Below are 25,030 nucleotides of genomic sequence, written 5' to 3'. Positions count from 1 at the left end.
TGGCAGAGGGGAGAGGCAGAGGAGTAAGAGGGTGAGAGGTGGATTAGTCGGGCAGCAGAATTGAGGATAGATTGGAGGGGTGAGAGAGTGCTAGATGGAAGGCCACAGAGGAGAGTGTTGCAGTAGTCTAGGCGGGAGATGATGAGGGCATGTACAAGCATTTTCGCAGACTCAAAGTTGAGGAAAGAGCGAAGATGTTTTTGAGTTGGAGGCAGCAGGTGGTGGAAAAGGCTTGGAAGAGAAGAAGGAGGATATCGAAGATAGGCATTGTGGGATTCTGGATAGTAAGGTGGTGATGCCTGGACCAGAGAGGTAGATTTGTGTGTAGTCAGCATAAAAGTGATACTGAAAGCCATGGGACTCTATGAGCTGTCCCAGGCCGAAAGTGTAGATAGAGAAGAGCAGAGTCCTAGGACAGAGCCTTGCGGGACACCAACAGAGAGGGAATAAGACGAGAAGGTGGTGTGAGAGTGGGAGACGCTAAATGTACGCTATGTGAGGTATGATGTGATCCAGGAGAGGGCCAGGTCTGTGATGCCAAGAGATGAGAGCGTTTGTAACACAAGGGAGTGGTCGACAGTGTCAAAGGCAGAGGACAGGTCAAAGAGAAGGAGGAAAGAGTAATCTTTTTAGATTTTGGCTGTTAGTAGGTCATTGGTGACTTTGGTGAGGGCAGTCTCAGTTGAGTGGTGGGGTCAGAAGCCAGATTGTAGCAGGTCAAAGAGGGAGCAGGAGGAGAGATGAAAGGACAGTTCAGAATGGACATGTTGCTTAAGTAGCTTTGAGGCATATGGAAGAAGTGATATGGGGCGATAACATATCATTGCAGCTGCAGCAGTGATGTCCCATATACTGCTCCAGCAAATGACTGGCCTCAGCGGTGTACAGCCTGAGCTGCTGCAATATGTCGCTGGCTGCAGCCTGGAGGTATTTTATTACTAGCCCCACTTCGGTTTGAAATGAAATAAATAAATAAAAATTATACTATCCCTTTTGCCCTAAGATTTAAAGGGGTATTCCGGTTTTAAAATTTTCAGCATCACTTGACAGGAAACAGCACATACTTTTACTTACTAAGGGTACATTCACACAAATGTAGGTCATCCATTCCCGTATTGTGGACTGCAAATGGCAATTCTGCAATATATATGGCCACCGGCTGTGTGAATCCTGACTTGAATATGTACGCAATCCTCAAGATACGATATGGAGTGGAGGCACGGATCGAAAGCACTCGGAAGCTCTTCCATGAGCTTTTTGGTCTGCACCTCCGAACCGCAAAAGATAGGACATGCCTTATCTTTTGCCGTATATTGCATATCACAGACCCATTCAAGTGAATGGGTCCACGTCGCAATATGGAATTCACAAAGCTGTGGCATGGATGGCTTACGTTCATGTGAATGTACCCTAATAGTGATTGTTGCCCATTTTCTTAAACTCTATCTTAGATGGCACTTTTTTTTTTTTTGCTTTCATTTCAGTAATATACTATTTGTTTAGTGGTATGCCAGTAAAGAAAATAGATTTTTAAGCACAGAAAGTTTACCCCTTCCAGCAAAGCAGGATTGTAGTGTAATAGTTACACTTCTACCTGACATACAGAAGGTCTGGAGTTTAAATCCTGATGAAGATCTGTTAAATAATTTCTGTAGTAAAACCCATTTCCAACACAGCTTCATTACTATTTACTGTATTGAAGTGAATACTAATGAGGATTCCGACTCTGCTTGGATCTGTAACCTTCCAGCTGGGAGGGGAAGGAGAGGCAAAGACCTGATGCTATAGACACTCCCCATGAGCCTTGCACTGCGATGCAAACACAGGGTGTGGATCACAGATAGCAATTATGCTGGAGGAGTCAAAATGCACCCAGAATGTCATCATCAGCTCATGTAATGCAGTAAGTTGGACTGCTGGCGTTATTTATTTATTTAATTGCGTAATTGAAAAACCCCTTTAAACATCTCCCCGATCAACACTGATTCCCGACCTCTTAGAAAAACCAAACGGCAAAACCGGCACTGATTGAAAATCTAAATACGGTAGTCCTTTATTTGATAATACAGCATTGCACAAACAGATAAGCACAGCACCCCAACTGTAAACACCTTTCGGACAAGTTACATTTCCTTAGGACTAAGGACATGTAACTTGTTCGAAACACATCTACTCTCGGAGTGCCGTGCTTATCTGTTTGTGCAATGCTGTGTTATCAAATAAATAACTATTTAGATTTTTAATCGGTGCTGGTTTTGCCCTTTGGTTAGTCAAGCACTGCTATCTACGGCAGGCCCACAGAGGTGAATGGAGCTGCAACCCGCGTGAGGGGGACACAGGATGACTCTGCTGCAGTTTTTCTTGCTCCAGGGGCCAGATCCTACCAATCAGACAGTCATGTGGATAAGTGATTAATCTACATCTTGGGACAGTGCAATGAAAATAATGGAAATAGCTTGTAATTTAAGTCATAAAAATATGGCAAACCAAATAGAAGTGTTTTCTTCCATAAACCATATTGTAGACATTAATGTAACTATTTGAGATTACCGTATATACCTTGGACTAGAATCATATTATAATGTAAAGTAATATATATTCTTATGACCTGTATTGTACTTGGCAGGCATTGGAATGATGAGATGCTCTCTGAAGCCTGCAGAATGGTCCTAAATGAGATAACTATTCCACCATCCGCTCCTGAAGGAAAGGTAGAATACAAGAGATCTCTGATCATCAGTTTTCTCTTCAAATTCTACCTTCAAGTTCTGCAGGTCCTGGATAAACCTGTAAGTCATATTGTACCTGTCAGTGAAATGGCCACAGCGTGTGCTCCTGTCTAGAAGATCTGCTTTCCCATTTATCTTTTCATTTTTTCTGTAAAAACAAAAAACAAAACAGGAATTGAAAAAATTATAAGGAAAAGCGACTATCTTTCTCCCTCGAGTTGCAATTTCTTTCTTGAGATGCAATTTCAAAACACTTCAGTGATGATTTCCATGTTACCACAATCATACAATCCTGGGTTTTAAATAGGAAGTTAAAAGGGTTGGCCCATCTCACACATTGGTGGTTTATCACTAAGATCTGCCAGCAATGTCAAATAGGTGCAGGTTCCACCTCTGGGCACCTTTAATTAGAATTGCATCCCCAATGTGAAGGACAGCGCATCTGACATGTGTGGAGTACTCTCCATTCTCTTCTATGAGAGTACTGAAAAGAGCCAAGTGAGCATAAAACTGAAGCAAGCATAGCCACCTTTCCATCCACCTGTATGGGAGTTCCAGATTTAATTTTCGGCACTCCCACAGAAGTGAATGGAGAGGGGCCACACTTGTGAGGTATTCCGTCATTTACTTTGGAGGTCCCGTTGTAGAGATAGGTGTGGGTTTTAGAGATGTGTGAAAGTGGCCAACCCTTAACTTCAAGCAACCAGTGGACGATTCTGTAGGCCATCCAGTAGTGCACAAGTCTTGTATTAAGCAGGGACTGGATAAGCTATATATATATATATATATATATATATATATATGTAGATGAAATGCCACCTGTAGATCAAGAACACTGAGCAGATCTTCTGAACACAGTATACCTTAAACCTAAGCACTGTTTTTGGGTTGTTTGGGGGCCAAACAACCCAATACCACCCCTAACATTAGGATATCTTATAAATGATCTAATTTAAAGTGGTCTTTTCTAATGGCAGCTGTCCATGTCAACCAGCAAAACAAAAGTCTTAAAAATGCAATAAACAATAAGACATCCAGCTGGATAGCCTCTGACCACTGAAACTAATCTTGAATTCATGTCAGTATTCATTTGTGTAGCCTGCATAAGCATATTTAAAACTTTATGAAGCATCCGCAGACTAATACAAGACTTAACTGCTCATAATCATTCAAACGCAGAAACATGTATAACCATTTAAGATTAAAGTAGTAAATCAGATTATTTCAATACAACTATATAAAAAGTATTATGACATTAAAAGTAGCCTTCCCCAATCAACATTTAATCAACATTCTGGGTGCAATGTGAGGTTATGGTCGCTGAGGGCAACTGCTCAACTGGGGAATGACCACCAGACTTCGGAAGCCTGTAGATGCTGGCCTGCAGCTTTCACCCATTCTTATGCATTTATATAAAAAAATGAAAACCTCATTGTTGCTAAGAATATTATTCTATTGCTATTCTGTTTTACTTGTTATCCTTGAGTATATTTCTTTGAAATGTTTGTAGATCACATCTTCTGTCAAGGCATCAGAACATCTCAGTGCCATCAGAGGTTTTGAGACTACAGTTCCAAAAACAGTTCAGCTTTTCCAGGTAAAATATGTGTGGTATGATTCAATCAATTGGGTTTTACATAATGCTCTTTGAGGCTATATTCACATGTCTGTGTCCCTTTTGCCGATGTAAATATTTGGGCCCTGCTGTATGTGAGCTTTGCATCCAATATCCAACTTCAGGACGCGTCAGTGTTTTTTGACCATGGTTGATCTATACTGTGCATCGTTTTTTTTTTTTTTATCAATTATATATACAATGTATCAGTGAAAATGGGCAAAACATGAATGGCATGTGTGTTCTATCTGTGGTTTTCACAGACCCATAGACGTCTAGGTCCATACGCATGTTTCTGCTGTTTTCTGTTGTAAGTGGAAACACAAGGATATATGAAGAAACACACAAAATCCTTGGATACGTGTGTTGTGGATGGAGAACATGGACAGCACATATCCGTGATTTATTAACGTGCGAATAAGCCCTAAATGATGCAATTTCCATGTTATTTCAATCATACAATCTGGTATATTACATAGGAAGTTACCACCAAGCAGCCAGTGGAAGATCCTGTGGGCTATCCAGTAGTACACCTGTCTGGCATTACGCAGGCCACAGGAGAAGCTATATATGTGGATGACATGCCACGTATGGATCAAGAACTTTTCCTAGCTTTTGCTACCAGCAAAAAAGCCCATGCAAAGATTGTGTAAGTAAATTATATTGAAGTTCCTAAGCCAATTAAAACCAATCAAAGGCAAAACTTGAAGCTACTTGGCCCCAATGCAAAATCTATAACAGGACCTACCAAAGATCTGGCATCAGTTCTTGCACTTGTCTCCTCCTACAGAGGTGCCTTTTCAGACGGTTAGCATTTATTATGGAATAAAGGCTAATTTTAACAAACGGTTCAGATTCAGTTTCTGGCATGAATACGAATCGCAGTCACCCGCTGGTTATTCTATGCAATGGAAACAAAAGGATTCTAGTACTAAATACCAGACTGATGTTTTTAAAGGTGTTGTCCAAGTTATTTTTATTGTGGACCTATCCTCAGAATAGGTCATCAAGATCAGATCGGCGGAGGTCCGACACTCGGCACCCCCCGTCGATCAGCTGGTTGAAGAGAAGGTGGGCGCTGTGCTAGTGCAGCCTTCTCTTCATTCTTTACCTGCTCACCGTCACAACAGCAGTGGTGAGCAGGTGTGATAACACATTACACATTAAATCCGGTGCTTTTCTCTGAGTTTTATGCTTTTACATGCAGTAGTAGGTATCTTTTTAGGAGCATGTTATAGTCAAGTCTGTATTCTGCATTAGTGTATCTTAGCTGCCTTCATTGAAAGGGATTATCAGATTTTGTGCCATTTGAATGATGTTTTATCTTTTCAGTTTTCATCCTTCCTTTGAAAATTACACCAATTTATTAATGGTTGTTTTCACTAGTGCTTCTCTGGGTGGTACAGTAAAGGCTGATGCACATTGGTTATTTTAAATACAGCAGATATTAATCTGTGTAAGCAATAATTGGTCAGCAGTTTAAGTCATGCTGTAAGGTACAGGAGAGAAGAACAGGGAATTTCAGAAAGCAAGGTCAGTCAGTCGCCTGTGTCGGTATATGTTAGGTGCTCGGGAACAGAAGTGTTATGACAAACATAGAGCAAGCTTTAATATATAGATACTGTCATAGGCCTTTTCAAGTTGTATTTTGGTGTTCTACAATGTCTTGCTTACCTATGTCTGACCGACTGCAAGTAATTTCTTCTCACGTATTTGGTAGATAAGCCCTCCAGGTAATGAGCATGGAGTATAGTCATGCGAACATCGGTATTGAAATGATATAATTGTGAAACTGCACTTCTTCTTTTAGGTCCATTGATGCTAGTGATGCTCTCAAAAGTCCTGGTGTAGTTGACATAATAAGAGCAAAGGATGTCCCTGGACTCAATGAAATCTCTACACAAGGTCCATTATTTTCAGAGGAAGAGGTAAATAATAGCTGCATTGAATGAATACTGTAAAACCTCAGGGTTAAATACTGTTTAATGACAGTAGGTATTATTAAGCTTGCCATTCCCAGAAGATATATGGCCCATTCATATTGATTGTGTAGGCTATACAGGTCCTTCTAAAAAAATTAGCATATTGTGATAAAGTTCATTATTTTCTGTAATGTACTGATAAACATTAGACTTTCATATATTTTAGATTAATTACACACCAACTGAAGTAGTTCAAGCCTTTTACTGTTTTAATATTGATGATTTTGGCATACAGCTCATGAAAACCCAAAATTCCTATCTAAAAAAATTTGCATATTTCATCCGACCAATAAAAGAAAAGTGTTTTTAATACAAAAAAAGTCAACCTTCAAATAATTATGTTCAGTTATGCACTCAATACTTGGTTGGGAATCCTTTTGCAGAAATGACTGCTTCAATGCGGCGTGGCATGGAGGCAATCAGCCTGTGGCACTGCTGAGGTGTTATGGAGGCCCAGGATGCTTCGATAGCGGCCTTAAGCTCATCCAGAGTGTTGGGTCTTGCGTTTCTCTCAACTTTCTCTTCCCAATATCCCACAGATTCTCTATGGGGTTCAGGTCAGGAGAGTTGGCAGGCCAATTGAGCACAGTAATACCATGGTCAGTAAACCATTTACCAGTGGTTTTGGCACTGTAAGCAGGTGCCAGGTCGTGCTGAAAAATGAAATCTTCATCTCCATAAAGCTTTTCAGCAGATGGAAGCATGAAGTGCTCCAAAATCTCCTGCATTGACCCTGCCCTTGATAAAACACAGTGGACCAACACCAGCAGCTGACATGGCACCCCAGACCATCACTGACTGTGGGTACTTGACACTGGACTTTTGGCATTTCCCTCTCCCCAGTCTTCCTCCAGACTCTGGCACCTTGATTTCCGAATGACATGCAAAATTTGCTTTCATCCGAAAGAAGTACTTTGGACCACTGAGCAACAGTCCAGTGCTGCTTCTCTGTAGCCCAGGTCAGGCGCTTCTGCCGCTGTTTCTGGTTCAAAAGTGGCTTGACCTGGGGAATGCGGCACCTGTAGCCCATTTCCTGCACACGCCTGTACACGGTGGCTCTGGATGTTTCTACTCCAGACTCAGTCCACTGCTTCCGCAGGTCCCCCAAGGTCTGGAATCGGTCCTTCTCCACAATCTTCCTCAGGGTCCGGTCACCTCTTCTCGTTGTGCAGCGTTTTCTGCCACACTTTTTCCTTCCCACAGACTTCCCACTGAGGTGCCTTGATACAGCACTCTGGGAACAGCCTATTTGTTCAGAAATTTCTTTCTGTGTCTTACCCTCTTGCTTGAGGGTGTCAATGATGGCCTTCTGGACAGCAGTCAGGTCGGCAGTCTTACCCATGATTGTGGTTTTGAGTAATGAACCAGGCTGGGAGTTTTTAAAAGCCTCAGGAATCTTTTGCAGGTGTTTAGAGTTAATTAGTTGATTCAGATGATTAGGTTAATAGCTCGTTTAGAGAACCTTTTCATGATATGCTAAATTTTTTAGATAGGAATTTTGGGTTTTCACGAGCTGTATGCCACAATCATCAATATTAAAACAATAAAAGGCTTGAACTACTTCAGTTGTGTGTAATGAATCTAAAATATATGAAAGTCTAATGTTTATCAGTACATTACAGAAAATAATGAACTTTATCACAATATGCAATTTTTTTTAGAAGGACCTGTATACAGTATTGGTCACATTTTTCAGGCAACAGAGAAAATGGAAAATAATTCACACCTGTCCACATCTTGTCCATGGTTTGCAGCTAGACTTCATTCTGGTCAATAAAGCTAAGCTGCAATACCAGACACTACCCATGGACTCGTGTGGCGTCATTGGTAGAAGAAAGCATCCATGTGTGTCGACTCCATTACAACTACTTTAAACAATTGGTTTGAATTAAGGATGAGAAAACCAGTTCGGACTGAACCAAGTTCCTTCCGAATTTTTCTATTTTTCGGACTGCAGACGAACCTAAATATTTCCTGGCTTGTTTTGAACGAATCCAGTAAAACGGCGCAGTGACGGGAAAGGTTAGGATTCCAAAGAAGAATTGTTTGTTGTGTACAATAGAGAGAAGCAGGGCAGCTGATAAACAGGGGGAGAGGATACAGGAGCTGTGGCTATCTGTGCCTGCTATCAGAAGTGCAGGTGCATCTCAAAGGCAGCTACCTGCAAGCAAATACTTCCATTTTGTTTCCCTATTTTCACAGAAATCTTTTGTGGGGTTCAATATAGCTGTATTTAAGCAGTGTGTATATATATATATATATATATACATATACATATATATATATATATATATATATATATATACTACTGCAGCCATACTCATGGTGTGGCAGCAATCTACCTGTGTGTATTAAGCTGAAATTAAGCGTCAAGCCTCAGTTGTCAGTTTACGTATTTTCAGTTTCCTCACGGTCGCAATTACATTTATTTTTTTGGGAGTGCTTTCAATTTAATTAAGCAGCATATATACGTTATTACTGCTGCAATACCTATGGTGTGGCAGAAATCTACTTGTGTGTATTTAGTTAAAATTAAGTGTCAAGCCTCAGTTGTCTGTTTATGTATTTTCAGTTTCCACATGGTCGCAATAATTATTTTTTTGGAGGGTCTTTTAATTTAATTAAGCAGCATATATTTGTGATTATTGCAGCAATACCCACAGTGAGCAAGCAATCTACCTGTATACGTTACGTTGAAATTGAGCATCAAGCCTCAATTTTTGGGGGGATTGTTAAATGTAATTAAAGCAGTATATATATGTGATTACTACAAGACACTAGGTAGACAGCAATCTACCTGTGAGTGATAATGAGAAATTGAGAATCAGGCCTCAATTGTCTGTTTCCATGAATTCTGTTTCTACACGGTTGGAATTTAAATGTTTTTTGGGACTTGTTCTATTTAATTAAACCAGCATATAGGTTATCAACACCAACAAATAGGCCTGTGTGGGATAATAAATTTAGGCCTAAATCAGTTTTCCTTTATTTCACAAAAACGTTTCCAATAAAAAAAAAAAATGTATGGGGACTGATTATATTCAAACTATATACATTATTACTACACCAATAGACAGCACACAAAGCTATATGGCAGTGATAACTAATTTATACCCAAATCCATTTCCCTATTTCACAAAATTTTTTATAATTTTTTTTTTGGGGGGGGGGGGGGGGGGGAGTTGTTGATTATATTTAAACTAGCAGCATATATATGTGTTTACTGTAAGAAAAAGAAGAAAATCCAGCTCTCTCCGGTGAAAAAATGAAAAACTTTAATGCAGCAAGTTTAAGATCCATACAGGTGTACAAATAGCAGTCAACGCGTTTCAGACCTCAGAGAAATATGGGTCCTTCCTCATGACAAACGTGTTTATGAAATGGGAGCTCCCTCTTAAGTAGCACATACTAACCCCAGGCTGATAGGTATCACCTGGGAGGTGGAGATCCAAGGGGGCGTTCCCATGCACATGACACAGAAGAAAACCCTTTTTAATCAAGGGCAAACACCAGCAAAAAGGAAAAAAAAAGAGGAAAAAAGGAAAAGAACCTTACATACAGGTAAATTAAATCACGATGGCTACTTTCACACTTGCGTTCGGAGCGGATCCGTCTGGTATCTGCACAGACGGATCCGCACCTATAATTCAAACGCTTAGATCCGCTCAGAACGGATCCGCCCGCATCACCATGAACAAAAATAAAAAAAAAAAAAATATGTTTTCTCTTTTTTCTCCCTTCTCCCCGGCAACGCAAACGGATCCGTCCCGACCCCACACCGAAAGTCAATGGCGGACGGATCCGTCCGAAAACCGAGCCATATAGTATCAAATTCAAACGGATCCGTCCCCACCGACCTCCACTGCAAGTCCGGACGGATCCGCCTGCCTCCGCACAGCCAGGCGGACACCCGAACGCTGCAAGCAGCGCTCAGGTGTCCACCCGCTGAGCGGAGCGGAGGACAGACGGAGCCATAACGATGCACCCTGAGCGGATCCGCATCCACTCAGAATGCATCAGGGGTGGACGGATCCGTTCGGGGCCGCTTGCGAGAGCCTTTAAACGGAACTCGCAAGCGGAGCCCCGAACGCCAGTGGTAGCACACAAAGCTATATGGCAGTGATAACTAATTTATGCCCAAATCCATTTCCCTATTTCACAAATTTTTTTATCATTTTTTTTTGGGGGGGGGGGGGGGGGTTGTTGATTATATTTAAACTAGCAGCATATATATGTGTTTGCTACACCAATACACAGGGTAGTGCAAATTATCAGAGAGGCCCAAACATTTCCAGGCTACGGAAGGGTTCCAAACGAGAGACCAAGAGCCAGAATGTGGGTAGTAGCAGCACCAACTATCCAGACAGAAGTACTGGTAGTAGTAGTAGTAGGTCACAGTTGTCCCTGCTGGCTTTAAAAAGGGTCAACATTATAGATGAGCAGAGAGAGGATGAGATTGTGGATTGGATGGCTCACTCCTCCTCTCAATTGCAACAGTATGATGTGGAGGTGACTTAAGAGTCTCATACCATGCTGTGGAGCCAGGGGTCACAGTGTTCCTTCTGCTTCTTATTCATAGGCGTGCGCAGCCTATTGCATTAGGGTGTGCACCCTAAATCACAAACACACGCCACACGCGCGTGTGTGTGTGTGTGTGTGTATATATATATATATATATATACACACACACACACACACACACACACACACACACGCCACGCGCGCGTGGGGGCATGATCATCTGTGTGGAATCTGACACAGATGTGGGGGGGGGTGATCTGTGGATGACACTGTTATGGGGGGCCGAGGGGATCTGTGGATGACACACATAGCAGCGCCAGCATCTTGTGCTATATGTGTCATGATCATCTACAGATATCTACCCCCCCCCATAACAGTGTCCCTGACAGTGACTGACCCCCAACAGGGGGTGGAGGCCGGCAACTATTGTAAGACGGAGCCCGCGTTCCTTATGTAAGTGAGCTTAAAGGGAACCTGTCACCCCAAAAAATCGCTTATTAAGCTGTTAATAGTACCTTATAGTGCTGCATAGTAGTGTCCTAATGCACTTTTTCTTCGTTTAGCCGCATCTAGCCTCCTTGAGAAATCGATGTTTTATTCAGTCGCTGCCCCGTGCTTCAAGTCAGGTTTGAAGTCAAGGGGGCAGCGGCCTAGGCCTCTCCAATCCTGCTCTCCCCGCCTCCCGCCGCCTTTATTGACACGCCGGATCTCAGTGCTGAGACCGCGCTCACAGCCCGCATGCTCAGTAAAGGGCTGCTGTAGCCTGTAGTGCGATCCTGGCTCCGGCTCGTACACTCAGCCGGCTTCAGTTTCGCTACTGCGCATGCGCCCGCCAGCCTTACATACTAGCGCAGTTACAGAAGATGTGCATGCGCAGTAGCGAAACTGAAGCCGGCTGAGTGTACGAGCCGGAGCCGGGATCGCGCTACAGCAGCCCTTTACTGCGCATTCGGGCTGGGAGCGTGGTCCCGGCACTGAGATCTGGCGTGTCAATAAAGGCGGCGGGAGGCGGGGAGAGCAGGATTGGAGACACCTAGGCCACTGCCCCCTTGACTTCAAACCTGACTTGAAGCACGGGGCAGCGGCTGAATAATACATCGATTTCTCAAGGAGGCTAAATGCGGCTAAACTAAGAAAAAGTGCATTAGGAAACTACTATGCAGCACCATAAGTACTACATACTAGTACATACGTTGCACAAGTTTATTATTTACAACTTAAAGGGAACCTGTCACCCAAAAAATCGCTTATTAAGCTGTTAATAGTATTAACAGCTTAATAAGCGATTTTTTTGGTGACAGGTTCCCTTTAAGTTGTAAACAATAAACTTGTGCAAAGTATGTACTAGTATGTATACTAATATCTAATAATCCTTATCTATTACTTGACACTTCACTAACTTACTGGGGACAGTCAGGACTCCACTACAGACTTTTTCTTTTTACTGTGGCAGACTGCTGGCAGTGCAGAAAAGAAGATCAGAATCCATTCACTGCTGGCCTACTGGGCATGGGCAGTTAGTCACACTGGGCGCGGGCAGGCAAGCTCCCGCTCTTTACATTCAAAATAGGCAGCCGGCGGCAGCGTAACGTGGCGTCACTCACTCCGTCACTCCACACGCGCATGCTCCTCACACTTTAGAAGCAGGCGCGTGACGTCAGAATGAGTGACGTTACGCCGCCGGCCGCCAGGAGACTGAGACAAGGAGGCGGAGCACAGCACAGCAGAGCAGTGGGGGTGGAGTCTGGACTGAATGGATTACACTATAGATTAGACCAGCATCCAGCAGTATGTAGTATGTCACACTCTCTGACATGATCAAGCAGCTGTGCGGTCGGACACAAGTGCGGGGCGGCTGGCAGTGCAGGAGGCAGAGCACAGGGGTCTGATTAGGGTGTGCCCAGGCACACCCGGCACACCTCGTGCGCACGCCTATGTTCTCATTGCAGCCCTCACCGTTTGGGCTGCCCTGAAGAGGAGGTTGGAGAGGAGGCTGGTGACCACAGGCATACCTGTGTTGATGGTGGTGGTAATAGTGGCACCTGTAGCCATGGCATTGGTGGTGGGGAAGTGATATTGGCTGTCAGGGAAAACGCAGAGCAGGGGAGGACGGTCCAGGAGCAAATCATGATATCTCACAGCTAAAAGCTTCAGGGAAGGTGAGGACTCCGATGACGATTGTGTGCTGGACAGGACCTGGGAGCCAGATCGGAGTGCTGAGGAGGAGGCAACATCGATGTAGAAGGGCTGTGGCAGCAGCAATAAAGAGCAGAGGCCTCATAACTCTCAAAGAACAGCCGGAGCCACATCTCATTCAGGATCTGTTGATGCCGCTGATGCTGTGGGTGTGTTAGGTTCAACACTTTCCAGAGATAAGCCCAGCTTGGCTTCCTGTAGCTCTGTATGAGCAACTCCTGTTTGCCACTTTTTCTCCTAAAGGCGGGCACACAAAACCACAGCAGTGTGCAAGATCTGCAGGGTTAAAATAAGCTGTGGCCATTCAAACACAATTATAGGTACCAGAGGTCTTAGCACATGAGATGGCATCACCGTATCCTTTGGGAAAATACAACTGGCCAGCATTCCCAATCAGAACAAGTCTGTCCTTGAATCCCCAAGCAGTATGGTATCTTTGTCATCATCATCACCTTCTTCTTCTCCTACTAAGACTCCTCCTTGTCCTCTGCTCCATCGTGAGACATCTATAACGGAATGTTTGGCCATGAAAACACTTTTCTCCACCAGCAAGTAGCTTGTCTACAAGCTAAACCTCCACCTGTCTACCGCTTAATCCGTGACGTGCCAACTCGCTGGAAACCAACATTTACCCTGCTCGAACATCTGTATGAGCAGCGGAAAGCCATGAACGATTTTTTCATGCACCAGTCAGCCTCAGCAGCAGGGAGCATGTGTTGCTTCGAGGTCAGGTAGTGGCAGCTCATCCGAGGCACCTGTCGAAGAGGCCACAAAGTTTGTCAGCAGGGACAACTGTGGGATGAACAACATCATCCCTCACAGAAAAGGAGCAACTGACACATCTTGCTGTCCACCCTATAGCTGTTGGGGACACAAAAATGGAATCTGCCATGGAGGAGGGGGAGACGACGATGAGGATGAGTAAGATGAGGAGGAGGAGCTGCCACTACAAGAGGAGGAGGAGTCGGCAGTGGAGGAGCAAGAGGACTATGAGGACCCAATCGTCTGAGTGAGGGGTAGAGCCTGAAAGTAGTAACTCATCAGACATGCTGGCGAGTATGGCCACCTGTTTGCTCGCTTGATTATACAGTGACAGGCGTATCGTTGACATAAAAAAGTCTGATGATTACTGGACAGCCATGCTTTTAGACCCTTGCTATCAAGGCAAAATGGGGGATTGTTTTCTTGTGGCAGAAAGCAGCAGCAGCAGACATTTCAGTCTCCTCAACATGATGGAGCAGATTTTCCATGTGCTGTTCCCGGCCGAGGCCAGTCAGCAAGCCGACAGCTTCCACCTCAACGCCCAGGTTCAGGCCTACCATAACTATGGCCAGTCTCTGTCGCATACCCAGTTCCCTGACCACATGGATTTCTGGCACAGCACACTCTCTATCTTCTTTCTTGCCCTGATTCCAGTGTCATCTCGGAGAGGGTTTTCAGTGCCATGGGGGGAGTGGTGACACGCAAACAGACCAAGTTATCCCCCACCAGTGTCCAAAACATCACTCTTGTCAAAATGAACCAAGCCTGCATTCAGAAGGATTTTCACACCCACCTCACCTTGCTGGCGGTGCCCCATCTTGCCATTGTTGCTGTCTGTCTGCTGTCTGTCTACCTATTTTCACATTCTGTATGGCTACTGCCAATTTTTTAATTCTGTATGTCATTGGTTATAGATCAAAATATAAAATAAATACAAACCGGATTCCCAAAAAGTTGGGACACTAAACAAATTGTGAATACAAACTGAATGCAATGAGCTGGAAGACCAATTAACACTAATTAGATCAATTGGCAACATGATTGGGTATAAAAAGAGCTTCTCAGAGTGGCAGTGTCTCTCAGAAGCCAAGATGGGTAGAGGATCACCAATTCCCACAATTATTGCGCAGAAAGATAGTGGAGCAATATCAGAAAGGTGTTACCCAGCGAAAAATTGCAAAGACTTTGCATCTATCATCATCAACTGTGCATAACATCATCCGAAGATTCAGATTCAGAGAATCTGGAACAATCTCTGTGCGTAAGGGTCAAGGCCGTAAAACCATACTGGATGCCCGTGATCTCCAGGCACTTAAACGACACTGCACCACAAACAGGAATGCTACTGTAAAGGAAATCACAGAATGGGCTCAGGAATACTTCCAGAAACCATTGTCAGTGAACACAATCCACCGTGCCATCCGCCGTTGCCAGCTGAAACTCTACAGTGCAAAGAAGAAGCCATTTCTAAGCAAGATCCACAAGCTCAGGCGTTTTCACTGGGCCAGGGATCATTTAAAATGGAGTGTGGCAAAATGGAAGACTGTTCTGTGGTCAGACGAGTCACGATTCGAAGTTCTTTTTGGAAATCTGGGACGCCATGTCATCCGGACCAAAGAGGACAAGGACAACCCAAGTTGTTATCAATGCTCAGTTCAGAAGCCTGCATCTCTGATGGTATGGGGTTGCATGAGTGCGTGTGGCATGGGCAGCTTGCATGTCTGGAAAGGCACCATCAATGCAGAAAAATATATTCAGGTTCTAGAACAACATATGCTCCCATCCAGACGTCATCTCTTTCAGGGAAGACCCTGCATTTTTCAACAAGATAATGCCAGACCACATTCTGCATCAATCACAACATCATGGCTGCGTAGGAGAAGGATCCGGGTACTGAAATGGCCAGTCTGCAGTCCAGATCTTTCACCTATAGAGAATATTTGGCGCATCATAAAGAGGAAGGTGCAACAAAGAAGGCCCAAGACGATTGAACAGTTAGAGGCCTGTGTTAGACAAGAATGGGAGAGCATACCTTTTTCTAAACTTGAAAAACTGGTCTCCTCGGTCCCCAGACATCTGTTGAGTGTTGTAAGAAGAAGGGGAGATGCCGTCCAGTGGTGAAAATGGCCTTGTCCCAACTTTTGGGGGATTTGTTGACACCATGAAATTCTGATTCAACATATTTTTCCCTTAAAATGGTACATTTTCTCAGTTTAAACTTTTGTTCCGTGATTTATGTTCTATTCTGAATAAAATATTAGAAGTTGGCACCTCCACATCATTGCATTCAGTTTTTATTCACGATTTGTATAGTGTCCCAACTTTTTTAGAATCCGGTTTGTACATACATTTTGGGGTGAGGGGTAGTTAAATTTCTTTAAGGCACAACATAAATGTACACGATTACTGTCTCAATACCAACATTTTGTCACAGTCCAGGCAATGCTGGGTCCTGCATCATGCCACTAATGCCTGAGGGTCAGATTCCGTGTACTCAATTTAGACATGGTAGAAATTAAAAAAATATATATTTTAACAGTTGAAATTTTAATAAATATATATAATATATATCTCAATGAAAAACCAAAGCAGCACTCCAGTATGGTGAAAAAAAGAAAGCTGTTTATTCACCCAGTGGTGACGCGACGCTTCGGCTCCAACATGAAGCCTTTCTCAAGCCTATATATATATATATATATAATATATTTTAGTTAATTTTTTTGGGGGGTTAACACTGTTTTTGGGTTAGGGGGAGGCAGCATATGTACGTGATTACTGTATTAATACAGAAATTTCCTCACAGTCCAGGCAGGCTGATTGTGATCAATTTACCTCTGCTTGCTGCTGGTGCTCCATCTAGCAACTCTTACTTTCTGTCTTCCTACCTACCAACACGTTGTGTACGGCTACCACATGCTGCGGTCTGCATCATGCCACTTGCCAACCATCACATTCCCCAAAGACACTTTTTTTTATCTCATAACACTGTTTGTTTAAACATCATCTGCCCCTGATAAGGGACAACTTTTGATAGCTTTGAAATATGAAAATGCATGAGACATGTGTCGGCGAGGTGTCGTTTTAAGCACGCTGTATGATAACACCATCAAATGTGCGTTTACCCATAGCTATGTATGGCAGTATCACTTAGACATCATTTTCTATTGCTGTCATTGCTTTCCAGAGCTTGGGGAGAAGGAATGTTGGAGGGGGGAAAAAATCATTAAAAAAAGAGAAGTTTTTCTAAAAATGAGTCCTAGGAGGCTAAAGGGGGTTATATACCAACTTGTAGGGCAACTGGAGCAACTTTGGTTCAGCCCAAACCAAACTTTTTCACAAATTAGGTGAATCAGACCGGAAACGAATCTCGACTGGTTCGCTCATCTCTAATTTGCATGCTTATCTGCTTAGCACTTATGGCAATCTTTTACTGTGCTTAATCTTAAATGTAAGTTGTTGTCAAAGGTACCGTCAACTGACCAATCATACATCTCTTCGGCATTTTTTCTATGGCCACACGCTTATAGTTTTAACTCCTTTTGGCACATAGTTGCTGTGAACAAGACATCATTGTTACTCATGGCATACCCATTTTTGATCAGAGTCCAAAACGCCCATTTGTCTACTACCAAAGAAAAAGAATAGAACTAAATATGCATGTCACAAAAATGTAACTAACACTAAATAATTGGAATATCAATATAGAAGATCTAATGTAATTAATCATAGTATAGTTTTCTCTCCTATCCTCTCCTATCTATGGCTACACAACATCTTAGAGTAGTGGTAAAATCATGCTCATGGTGGAACTTCAGTCATTTCATTTTACTGTAACTTTCATTTGATGTGCTTCCCCCACTGTGTAGCCTGCAATCATACTCACTTCCACACAATCTCTACTATTTGCTAATATATCTTCAGCAAGTTAGCAAGAAGTGAGGGACAGAGGCTCTGAGTTCAGGATAAGACTTCACATGGCCTGTTTGTAGTCTGTTACCATGGAGATGCATAAGTGTGCATGGGAGCTGTAGACTCAAAAGGATTGTTTGAAAAATTGCCTCATTTTTAGTTTCAGATGAATTGGAGCAATCCAAAAATGTTTCCTAAGGTACACCTAGCCTTTGGATTTTGGCCTGTCCATGATTTGTTTTAATCTGTAGCTACTGCGTAGAAAAACTTTCCTAATTACATTACCTTATGCTTTTTTTTTTTAGGTTATTTGTGTGGGACAAATAATATGTGCAGTTGTTGCGGACACTCCTGAACATGCAAGAAGAGCAGCGGCAAAAGTGAAGATAAGCTATAAAGATCAGGAACCACTCGTTCTCACAGTAGAGGTGATGTACTTATGTTTTTACGATGTGTTGGATATAGTCATTTCTGGTTCCATATGCATTCAAAAAGAGACTTTAGTTTTGATCACAATTTTTTATTGTGGCATTATTTTGTCTTATTTTGAAAGGGTCCTGTAATAAAATACTTATGGCACAGATAAAATTAGAAATATACCCTATTGGCCTGATTGCAAGCAGCATGAGGCTCCTCACGCAAAGATAAATTTGTTGTGTGCTGTAATTTCATATGCATGTGTACTGTAAAAGCACATTCTTATTTATTATGACCATAATGCTGCAGGTATGAAAGTAAAAACTGCTATTATGACTCAATTTTACTATTTATGTCATGCTATCTGTATTTATTTTGAGGCTATGACACATTTCATAATTTTAAACAAAAATGTGGTATCTAACTCTCCATTAGGCTTAGGTTCTGACACTAGAATTGGTCCCTAACATGACTCCACAACCAGAAGACCACCCCATCTGGAGCGAATTGCTTGCTACCAGAGTCTATTCCTTTTAAGAGGATTCATTAATTTCCTGTCTGACCTTACAGGGTACAGTTGTAACAACAAAGCTTACAATAAAAGAATAAAAGGGCTTGTTTCCTGTGTGAATAGATGGTGGGCCATGACAGTGATTTCCCCTGGTGGGCCCACGAAAATCCAGTTTGATTCTGTTTGCGCTTGATACCTATAATATAAGTGACTGCTTGCTTCAGCCTCTGCTTGTCATAGTTACACTGTGAATTGTTTCCACGTAGGACGCGATTAAGCACAATTCATTCTTTGAACCTACCAAACAAATTTTGCATGGGAATGTAGAGGAAGCCTTTAAGATGGCTGATCACATTATTGAAGGTAAGGTAATTAGACATGGTCACAAATCATTACAGTACTACTCAACACCATAATATTGGAATTTTTAATTGGTAAATATGTAATAATCATTTTTAAAGGCTATGTGCACCTTCAGAGTAATTTTTTTTATATGATTACATTTTACTCATTTTTGGCTATAAATATTTTTTACTTTTGTTTTTTATTTAAAATGTTCCACTGTTTCTGAGATACAAAAGTAAAGTAAAAAAATCAGTCTGTTTGCAAGCTGTCACAATCAGTTTTCTTTGAATCCCTGTGACCTGCAGACCTCACAAACGCTTATTTCAGCCATATTTTTACCAGTTTGATAAGAATTGAGCTATAATGAGTGTTTATGGGATCAGATCAGAGATAAGAACTAGACATGAGCCGTCAGATTACTGGATTCAAAGAAAACACAAAGTGACATCTTGCAAACATCTTTTTAATAAAGACCAATTTAAAAAAATATTTGTAGTCCAAAATGAGTAATATGCAATCATAAAAAAATTGCCCCTAAGGTGTCTATAGCCTTTAAAGTGACAATTATCATGCCACCTGCTTGAAAAGTAGGTATTAAATACAAAATATTCTATATTCCTTAGATTTACAGTTAATGTAAACCATTTTATAGTGGTTGAAGTTCTGCTTGTCTAATTCTGGGCTTCAAATCCCTGCGTAGACATTGTGGCGAATTTATGATGACTGGAATTTCATACATCAGTGTTCATAAGGTGTAATACAGAGGCAGAAGCTTCATAAAGGGGTTATCCAAGTTTTTGAACTTTAACAGTCTGCAACAGAATGTTGTAACTATTAAAAAAAGTTGGTTGGTTATATGTACAGTACAGACCAAAAGTTTGGACACACCTTCTCATTCAAAGAGTTTTCTTTATTTTCATGACTATGAACATTGTAGATTCACACTGAAGGCATAACAACTATGCATTAACACATGTGGAATTATATACATAACAAAAAAGTGTGAAACAACTGAAAATATGTCATATTCTAGGTTCTTCAAAGTAGCCACCTTATGCTTTGATTACTGCTTTGCACACTCTTGGCATTCTCTTGATGAGCTTCAAGAGGTAGTCACCTGAAATGGTTTTCACTTCACAGGTGTGCCCTGTCAGGTTTAATAAAGTGGGATTTCTTGCCTTATAAATGGGGTTGGGACCATCAGTTGCGTTGTGAAGAAGTCAGGTGGATACACAGCTGATAGTCCTACTGAATAGACTGTGAGAATTTGTATTATGGCAACAAAAAAGCAGCTAAGTAAAGAAAAACGAGTGGCCATCATTACTTTAAGAAATGAAGGTCAGTCAGTCCGGAAAATTGGGAAAACTTTGAAAGTGTCCCCAAGTGCAGTCACAAAAACCATCAAGCGCTACAAAGAAACTGGCTCACATGCGGACCGCCCCAGGAAAGGGAGACCAAGAGTCACCTCTGCTGCGGAGGATAAGTTCATCCGAGTCAATTGAAAAATAGAGTGTCCTACCAGGATATTTAACTGCGGGGGCAGATCTCCTGGGTACCGCTCAGAAAAATAATAGAGTATGAAAACGAAGGGGAGCAGTAACAATTTAAAACTTAACTTTTACTAGATCCATTCCCCCAAGGTGGGGAGTAAGAGACCCCTTACAAACAAATCACAATAAGACAGACAAAACCCCTGTAGAGGGGGTCTATTTGACGGTTTAATGCAACATAGGTGGTGCTGCACACCAAAATAGGTCTCGTCCCCTCCCAAAAAAAGCCTGTGGAGAGTGTCACACAGACCTATAGTGGAGGGACCGAGTGATCCCTATTGTCTGACACCCTTGAAGTAGTCAAGGGGACAGACGTAATAAAATGGAAAAATCTTACCAATTTATATGTGGGCCTCGCTTAGCGACCACGTGTACGTGGGTTAAGGCAGGAGGAGGTCACGTATGGCAGGTGGGTACTTCATCCGATATTCAAGGAAGACGGAGAAGGGCGTCAGGGGTATCCAATTGGTCCGGTATTAGAGTGGTATCAGGAAAGAAACTCACCCTAGTACCTCCCTGCTTGGCCTGACCTGGCCCTAGTGAAACGGGGAGGTGGTAAATATAATACGGGTCAACTCGCCAATCAGCCACAATGTCCCCCCTCTATTCAACCACTCTCTTCCACACAACCCTCTTCCTCTTCCTCTTTTTTAGAACAAGGTACTCGCTACCCGCTGCGCAACCAGAACCCCACACTACAATATTCGTAGAACCAGTGGATGATAAATTGGTTATCAACCTGTCCTCCCGCCCCTTGACTAGTAGAGAGAGTAGCCTCTTGAGAAAGGGGCTCTCCTTTGTTCCCACACACAGGTATGACGTTTTTCGGTGGCTCAAGGATCTCCACCTGTTTGCCCGGAAACTCAAGTGGCATAAGCACTTTAGACTCAAGGACCACAAGGAGAGTCGAGATCTGGGCATCCCGGTGGAGATCCTTGAAGATGTCCATTTGTTATACAATTTGGACACCATGCCCGCCAATGTGGAGGGGAGAGGTCCCTTCACAAACCTCAAGAGGAAGAGCACAAGAATGCCCCCGTTAGGTGAAGTCTCCTGTATCGATGTTTTCATTAAGCAAACCGTAGCCGAACTCTGCTCTCTGGAACCAACTGCTACTCGGTTTAACTGTAGTAAAGAGGAAATTGACATCATCAAATCACTCGAGGGTGACAAGAACATAGTTATAAAGCCATCTGACAAGGGAGGCAATATTGTCCTTATGGACACCACAGTATATAAATCTATGTGTCTGGCCATTCTGAGTGACATAGAGGGCTATGAAACCCTGCAGAATAATCCCACGTCGAACTTCCAGGGAGAACTATGTGCAATACTCGCCAGTGCCAAGAGTACCCGACTTATCAGTGGAGATGAGTTTGAATTTTTGTACCCCCCTCATCCGGTGACAGCAACATTTTACTGTCTTCCCAAAGTCCATAAGGACACAGTACCCATGAGGGGACGCCCCATTGTGTCAGGGGTGGGCAGCTTGTCACAGAATGCGGGCATCTACATCGACCGTCTCCTTAGCCCATTTGTGCAAGCACTGCCCTCCTACATAAGAGACACTGGGGACTTATTAACTAAACTCGAACACATCTGCATTGAACCTGAGTGGCTCTTGGCGTCAATTGACGTCGAGGCACTATATTCCTCAATCCCCCACGACAAGGGTTTGGGGGCAGTCGCGCATTTCTTAAGAGCAAGAGGTTGCCAACATACGGCACACAGTGATTTCGTCCTGGAGCTTCTGCAATTCATCCTTACTAGGAACTTCTTTCTATTTGATGGCCGGATGTACCACCAGCTCAGGGGCACGGCGATGGGCAGTTCTTGCGCGCCATCGTACGCTAATCTGCTCCTGGGCTGGTGGGAGGAGACACTGGTCTTTGGGGACACACCAAGTGAATTCACAGAACATGTGGCCCTTTGGTCTCGCTACATAGATGACATTTTCATCTTGTGGAGTGGGACCAGAGGGCAGTTCAACGGCTTTGTCCAAGAGCTGAACACCAACCCTATCGGGCTTAAATTTACTTCGTCTATCATGAGGGACGACCTTCCCTTCCTAGACATCACAATCTCAAGGAACGATGTGGGCGGTTTGATGACAACCATTTACCGTAAACCCACAGCCACCAACTCACTTTTGAGATGGGACAGTTGTCACCCTGTCCCACTCAAACGGGGAATTCCCTTCGGACAGTACATTCGCCTCAGACGCAACTGTTCTGAATTAAGTGAGTTCAAACAACAGGCGTCCATCATGAGAACCAGGTTCCGCGAACGTGGTTACCCAGACAGAATCTTGAGACAGGCATATCAGAAGGCATTGGGACGCAGCAGGACCACCCTTTTATGCCCGACCATACAGTCTAACTCTGACAAGAAGAAAACCATTAGGATAATAGGTACTTTCAACTCTGCCGCAACCCAAGTAAAAGGGATCCTTGGCCGCAACTGGGAGACCCTTTTGATGGATCCCGATTTAGCTGAAGCTCTGAGCCCATATCCCTCGGTTACCTTTAGAAGAGGTACTAATCTGAGAGATAGATTAGTACACAGCCATTTCAGTCCCACGGTAAACCAAAGGACGTGGCTGGACAGTGACACTGTAGGCTGTTACAAGTGTGGCCATTGTAGCTTTTGCAATTGGTTAATAAAAGGCAAATCCTTTGCGGGGAACCCACCGGATAAAACCCACACGATCAAGCAATACATCAACTGCCGCAGCGTAGGGGTGATATACCTTCTTAGCTGCGAATGCGGTTTACGCTATGTGGGCAAAACCCGGAGGGAACTCCGCAAACGGATGAGCGAACATCTGGGGGACATCCGCAATGGAAGGGACACACCGATAGCCAGGCACGTACTCTCGTCACATGGCGGCCGCACATCAGCCATCAACTTTATGGGAATCGAAAGAGTCAACAAATCAGTCAGAGGGGGTGATTGGGATAGGCGGATCCTCCAGCGAGAATGCTGGTGGATCTTTAAACTCAATACGTCCCACCCTCACGGCCTAAACGAACAACTACATTTTGGCTGCTATATTTGAACCCTCCTCCCATCGGTGACATCCCTTATGTAGTCTATATTACCACTGGCATAGTACCCTTACTGTCACCAATTAAGTCCTTTCCTAATCCCACTAGCCTTACATTACTCCTCTCATTATCCTGCTTACAGGTTGCTTGCCCTTTTTCCACCTCCCCCTTCTAGGCCGGTTAGTTTCTTGACCCGCCAAAATGTCCCACTTAGTCCATTTAATAAGGGGTTAATCTTTCCCCATCTTAGGAATAAAAGTGTTGTAGCTACGAGGTTTGGGACTCGAACTCCCCTAGTGTAGCTCCACCCCCCTTCATCGGCAGATTATACTGCCGGGACGCACCTCAATGGGGCGGTCTGGTAACTTTCCACTCCCCCCCCCTCCACTGAGTTGCGCCCATCGGACGGACCTGCAGGCATCCACGTTACAGCTTCTGCCTCTGCACTTAGTCCTCTCCGATAGTGCGCTGCCCGATAGCGCATGCGCCGTGTAGTGGCATCACACCCCCGTCCGACCCTGTCACGTGATCGGGCTATGTCACGGGGGTTTGACGTCATGCGGGACATGCGCACGGACCGGCGCCCTCCCCCTTCCGGACTCAAATACAGCGCGCCAAGGCGCACTAGCCAGGCATACACCTCATGTGACGGTCGGCACACTGAACCTGTGGGCCGCTGCTCCTGGATACTCGCGAGACCGCTCCAGCAGCAATGTGAGTACACGCTCAAAGTTAATAAGAGGTGGGCAGCAGGGACACTTGGATTGAGTACTGTATTTACTCTGCCTCTCTCTATGTGTCCCTATAGGTTTTCCATATGCCTCACTCGGTCCTCAGTCTCTACTTTGGAGGGTACTTCTTAATCTATTACCCCCCACATCCTTGCTACACTGGGATATCCATTACAGTGGCAATTTTCTGACTGACAGGAGCCATAATACTAAGCCCCGTGTCCCCTGATGATTTTTGGGGTCTTAGTTCACTACAACAGTGGATTCATTTAGATATGTTATACTAAATAAATTTAGATATGTTATACTAAGGAAACGCGTCGGGACACGTTGACATATCATTGGACACGTGCAGTCATATGTGCGTTTTAGTCTCCACTATTATTACTTAAGAGATACATATAACTCAATTATACTTAAATCTCTACTTGCCTTGAGTTAAAGAACATTGCCCCTAGTCACCCTCCGTTAGGGTCACCTAGGGCTTGTGCATCAGGGCAAGGTTCCGGACGGGGCCACCCCTTGCGGGGCACGGACCCCGTGTTAGGTCACTAGGGCCAGGTCAGGCCAAGCAGGGAGGTACTATGGTGAGTTTCTTTCCTGATACCACTCTAATACCGGACCAATTGGATACCCCTGACGCCCTTCTCCGTCTTCCTTGAATATCGGATGAAGTACCCACCTGCCATACGTGACCTCCTCCTGCCTTAACCCA

At 43.6% G+C, this 25,030-nt stretch overlaps 1 protein-coding gene across 1 annotated transcript in view; it reads left to right on the top strand.

Moving 5' to 3' along the window:
- LOC122944374 (aldehyde oxidase 1-like) overlaps nucleotides 1-25,030 on the top strand; it is a 183,561-nt gene that overhangs the window by 70,641 nt on the left and 87,890 nt on the right. Inside the window, exons 16-21 of the mRNA XM_044302568.1 lie at nucleotides 2,627-2,789; nucleotides 4,240-4,326; nucleotides 4,824-4,993; nucleotides 6,155-6,272; nucleotides 18,020-18,142; nucleotides 18,909-19,005. Coding sequence (XP_044158503.1) covers nucleotides 2,627-2,789; nucleotides 4,240-4,326; nucleotides 4,824-4,993; nucleotides 6,155-6,272; nucleotides 18,020-18,142; nucleotides 18,909-19,005 — 758 coding nt within the window. The remainder of the gene's footprint in view (nucleotides 1-2,626; nucleotides 2,790-4,239; nucleotides 4,327-4,823; nucleotides 4,994-6,154; nucleotides 6,273-18,019; nucleotides 18,143-18,908; nucleotides 19,006-25,030) is intronic.

This window comes from Bufo gargarizans, chromosome 8, assembly GCF_014858855.1.
Source record: "Bufo gargarizans isolate SCDJY-AF-19 chromosome 8, ASM1485885v1, whole genome shotgun sequence".
NCBI lineage: Eukaryota > Metazoa > Chordata > Amphibia > Anura > Bufonidae > Bufo > Bufo gargarizans.
The sequence above is the reverse complement of the archived record's forward strand: the minus strand, read 5'-3'. Positions and strand labels throughout refer to the sequence as shown.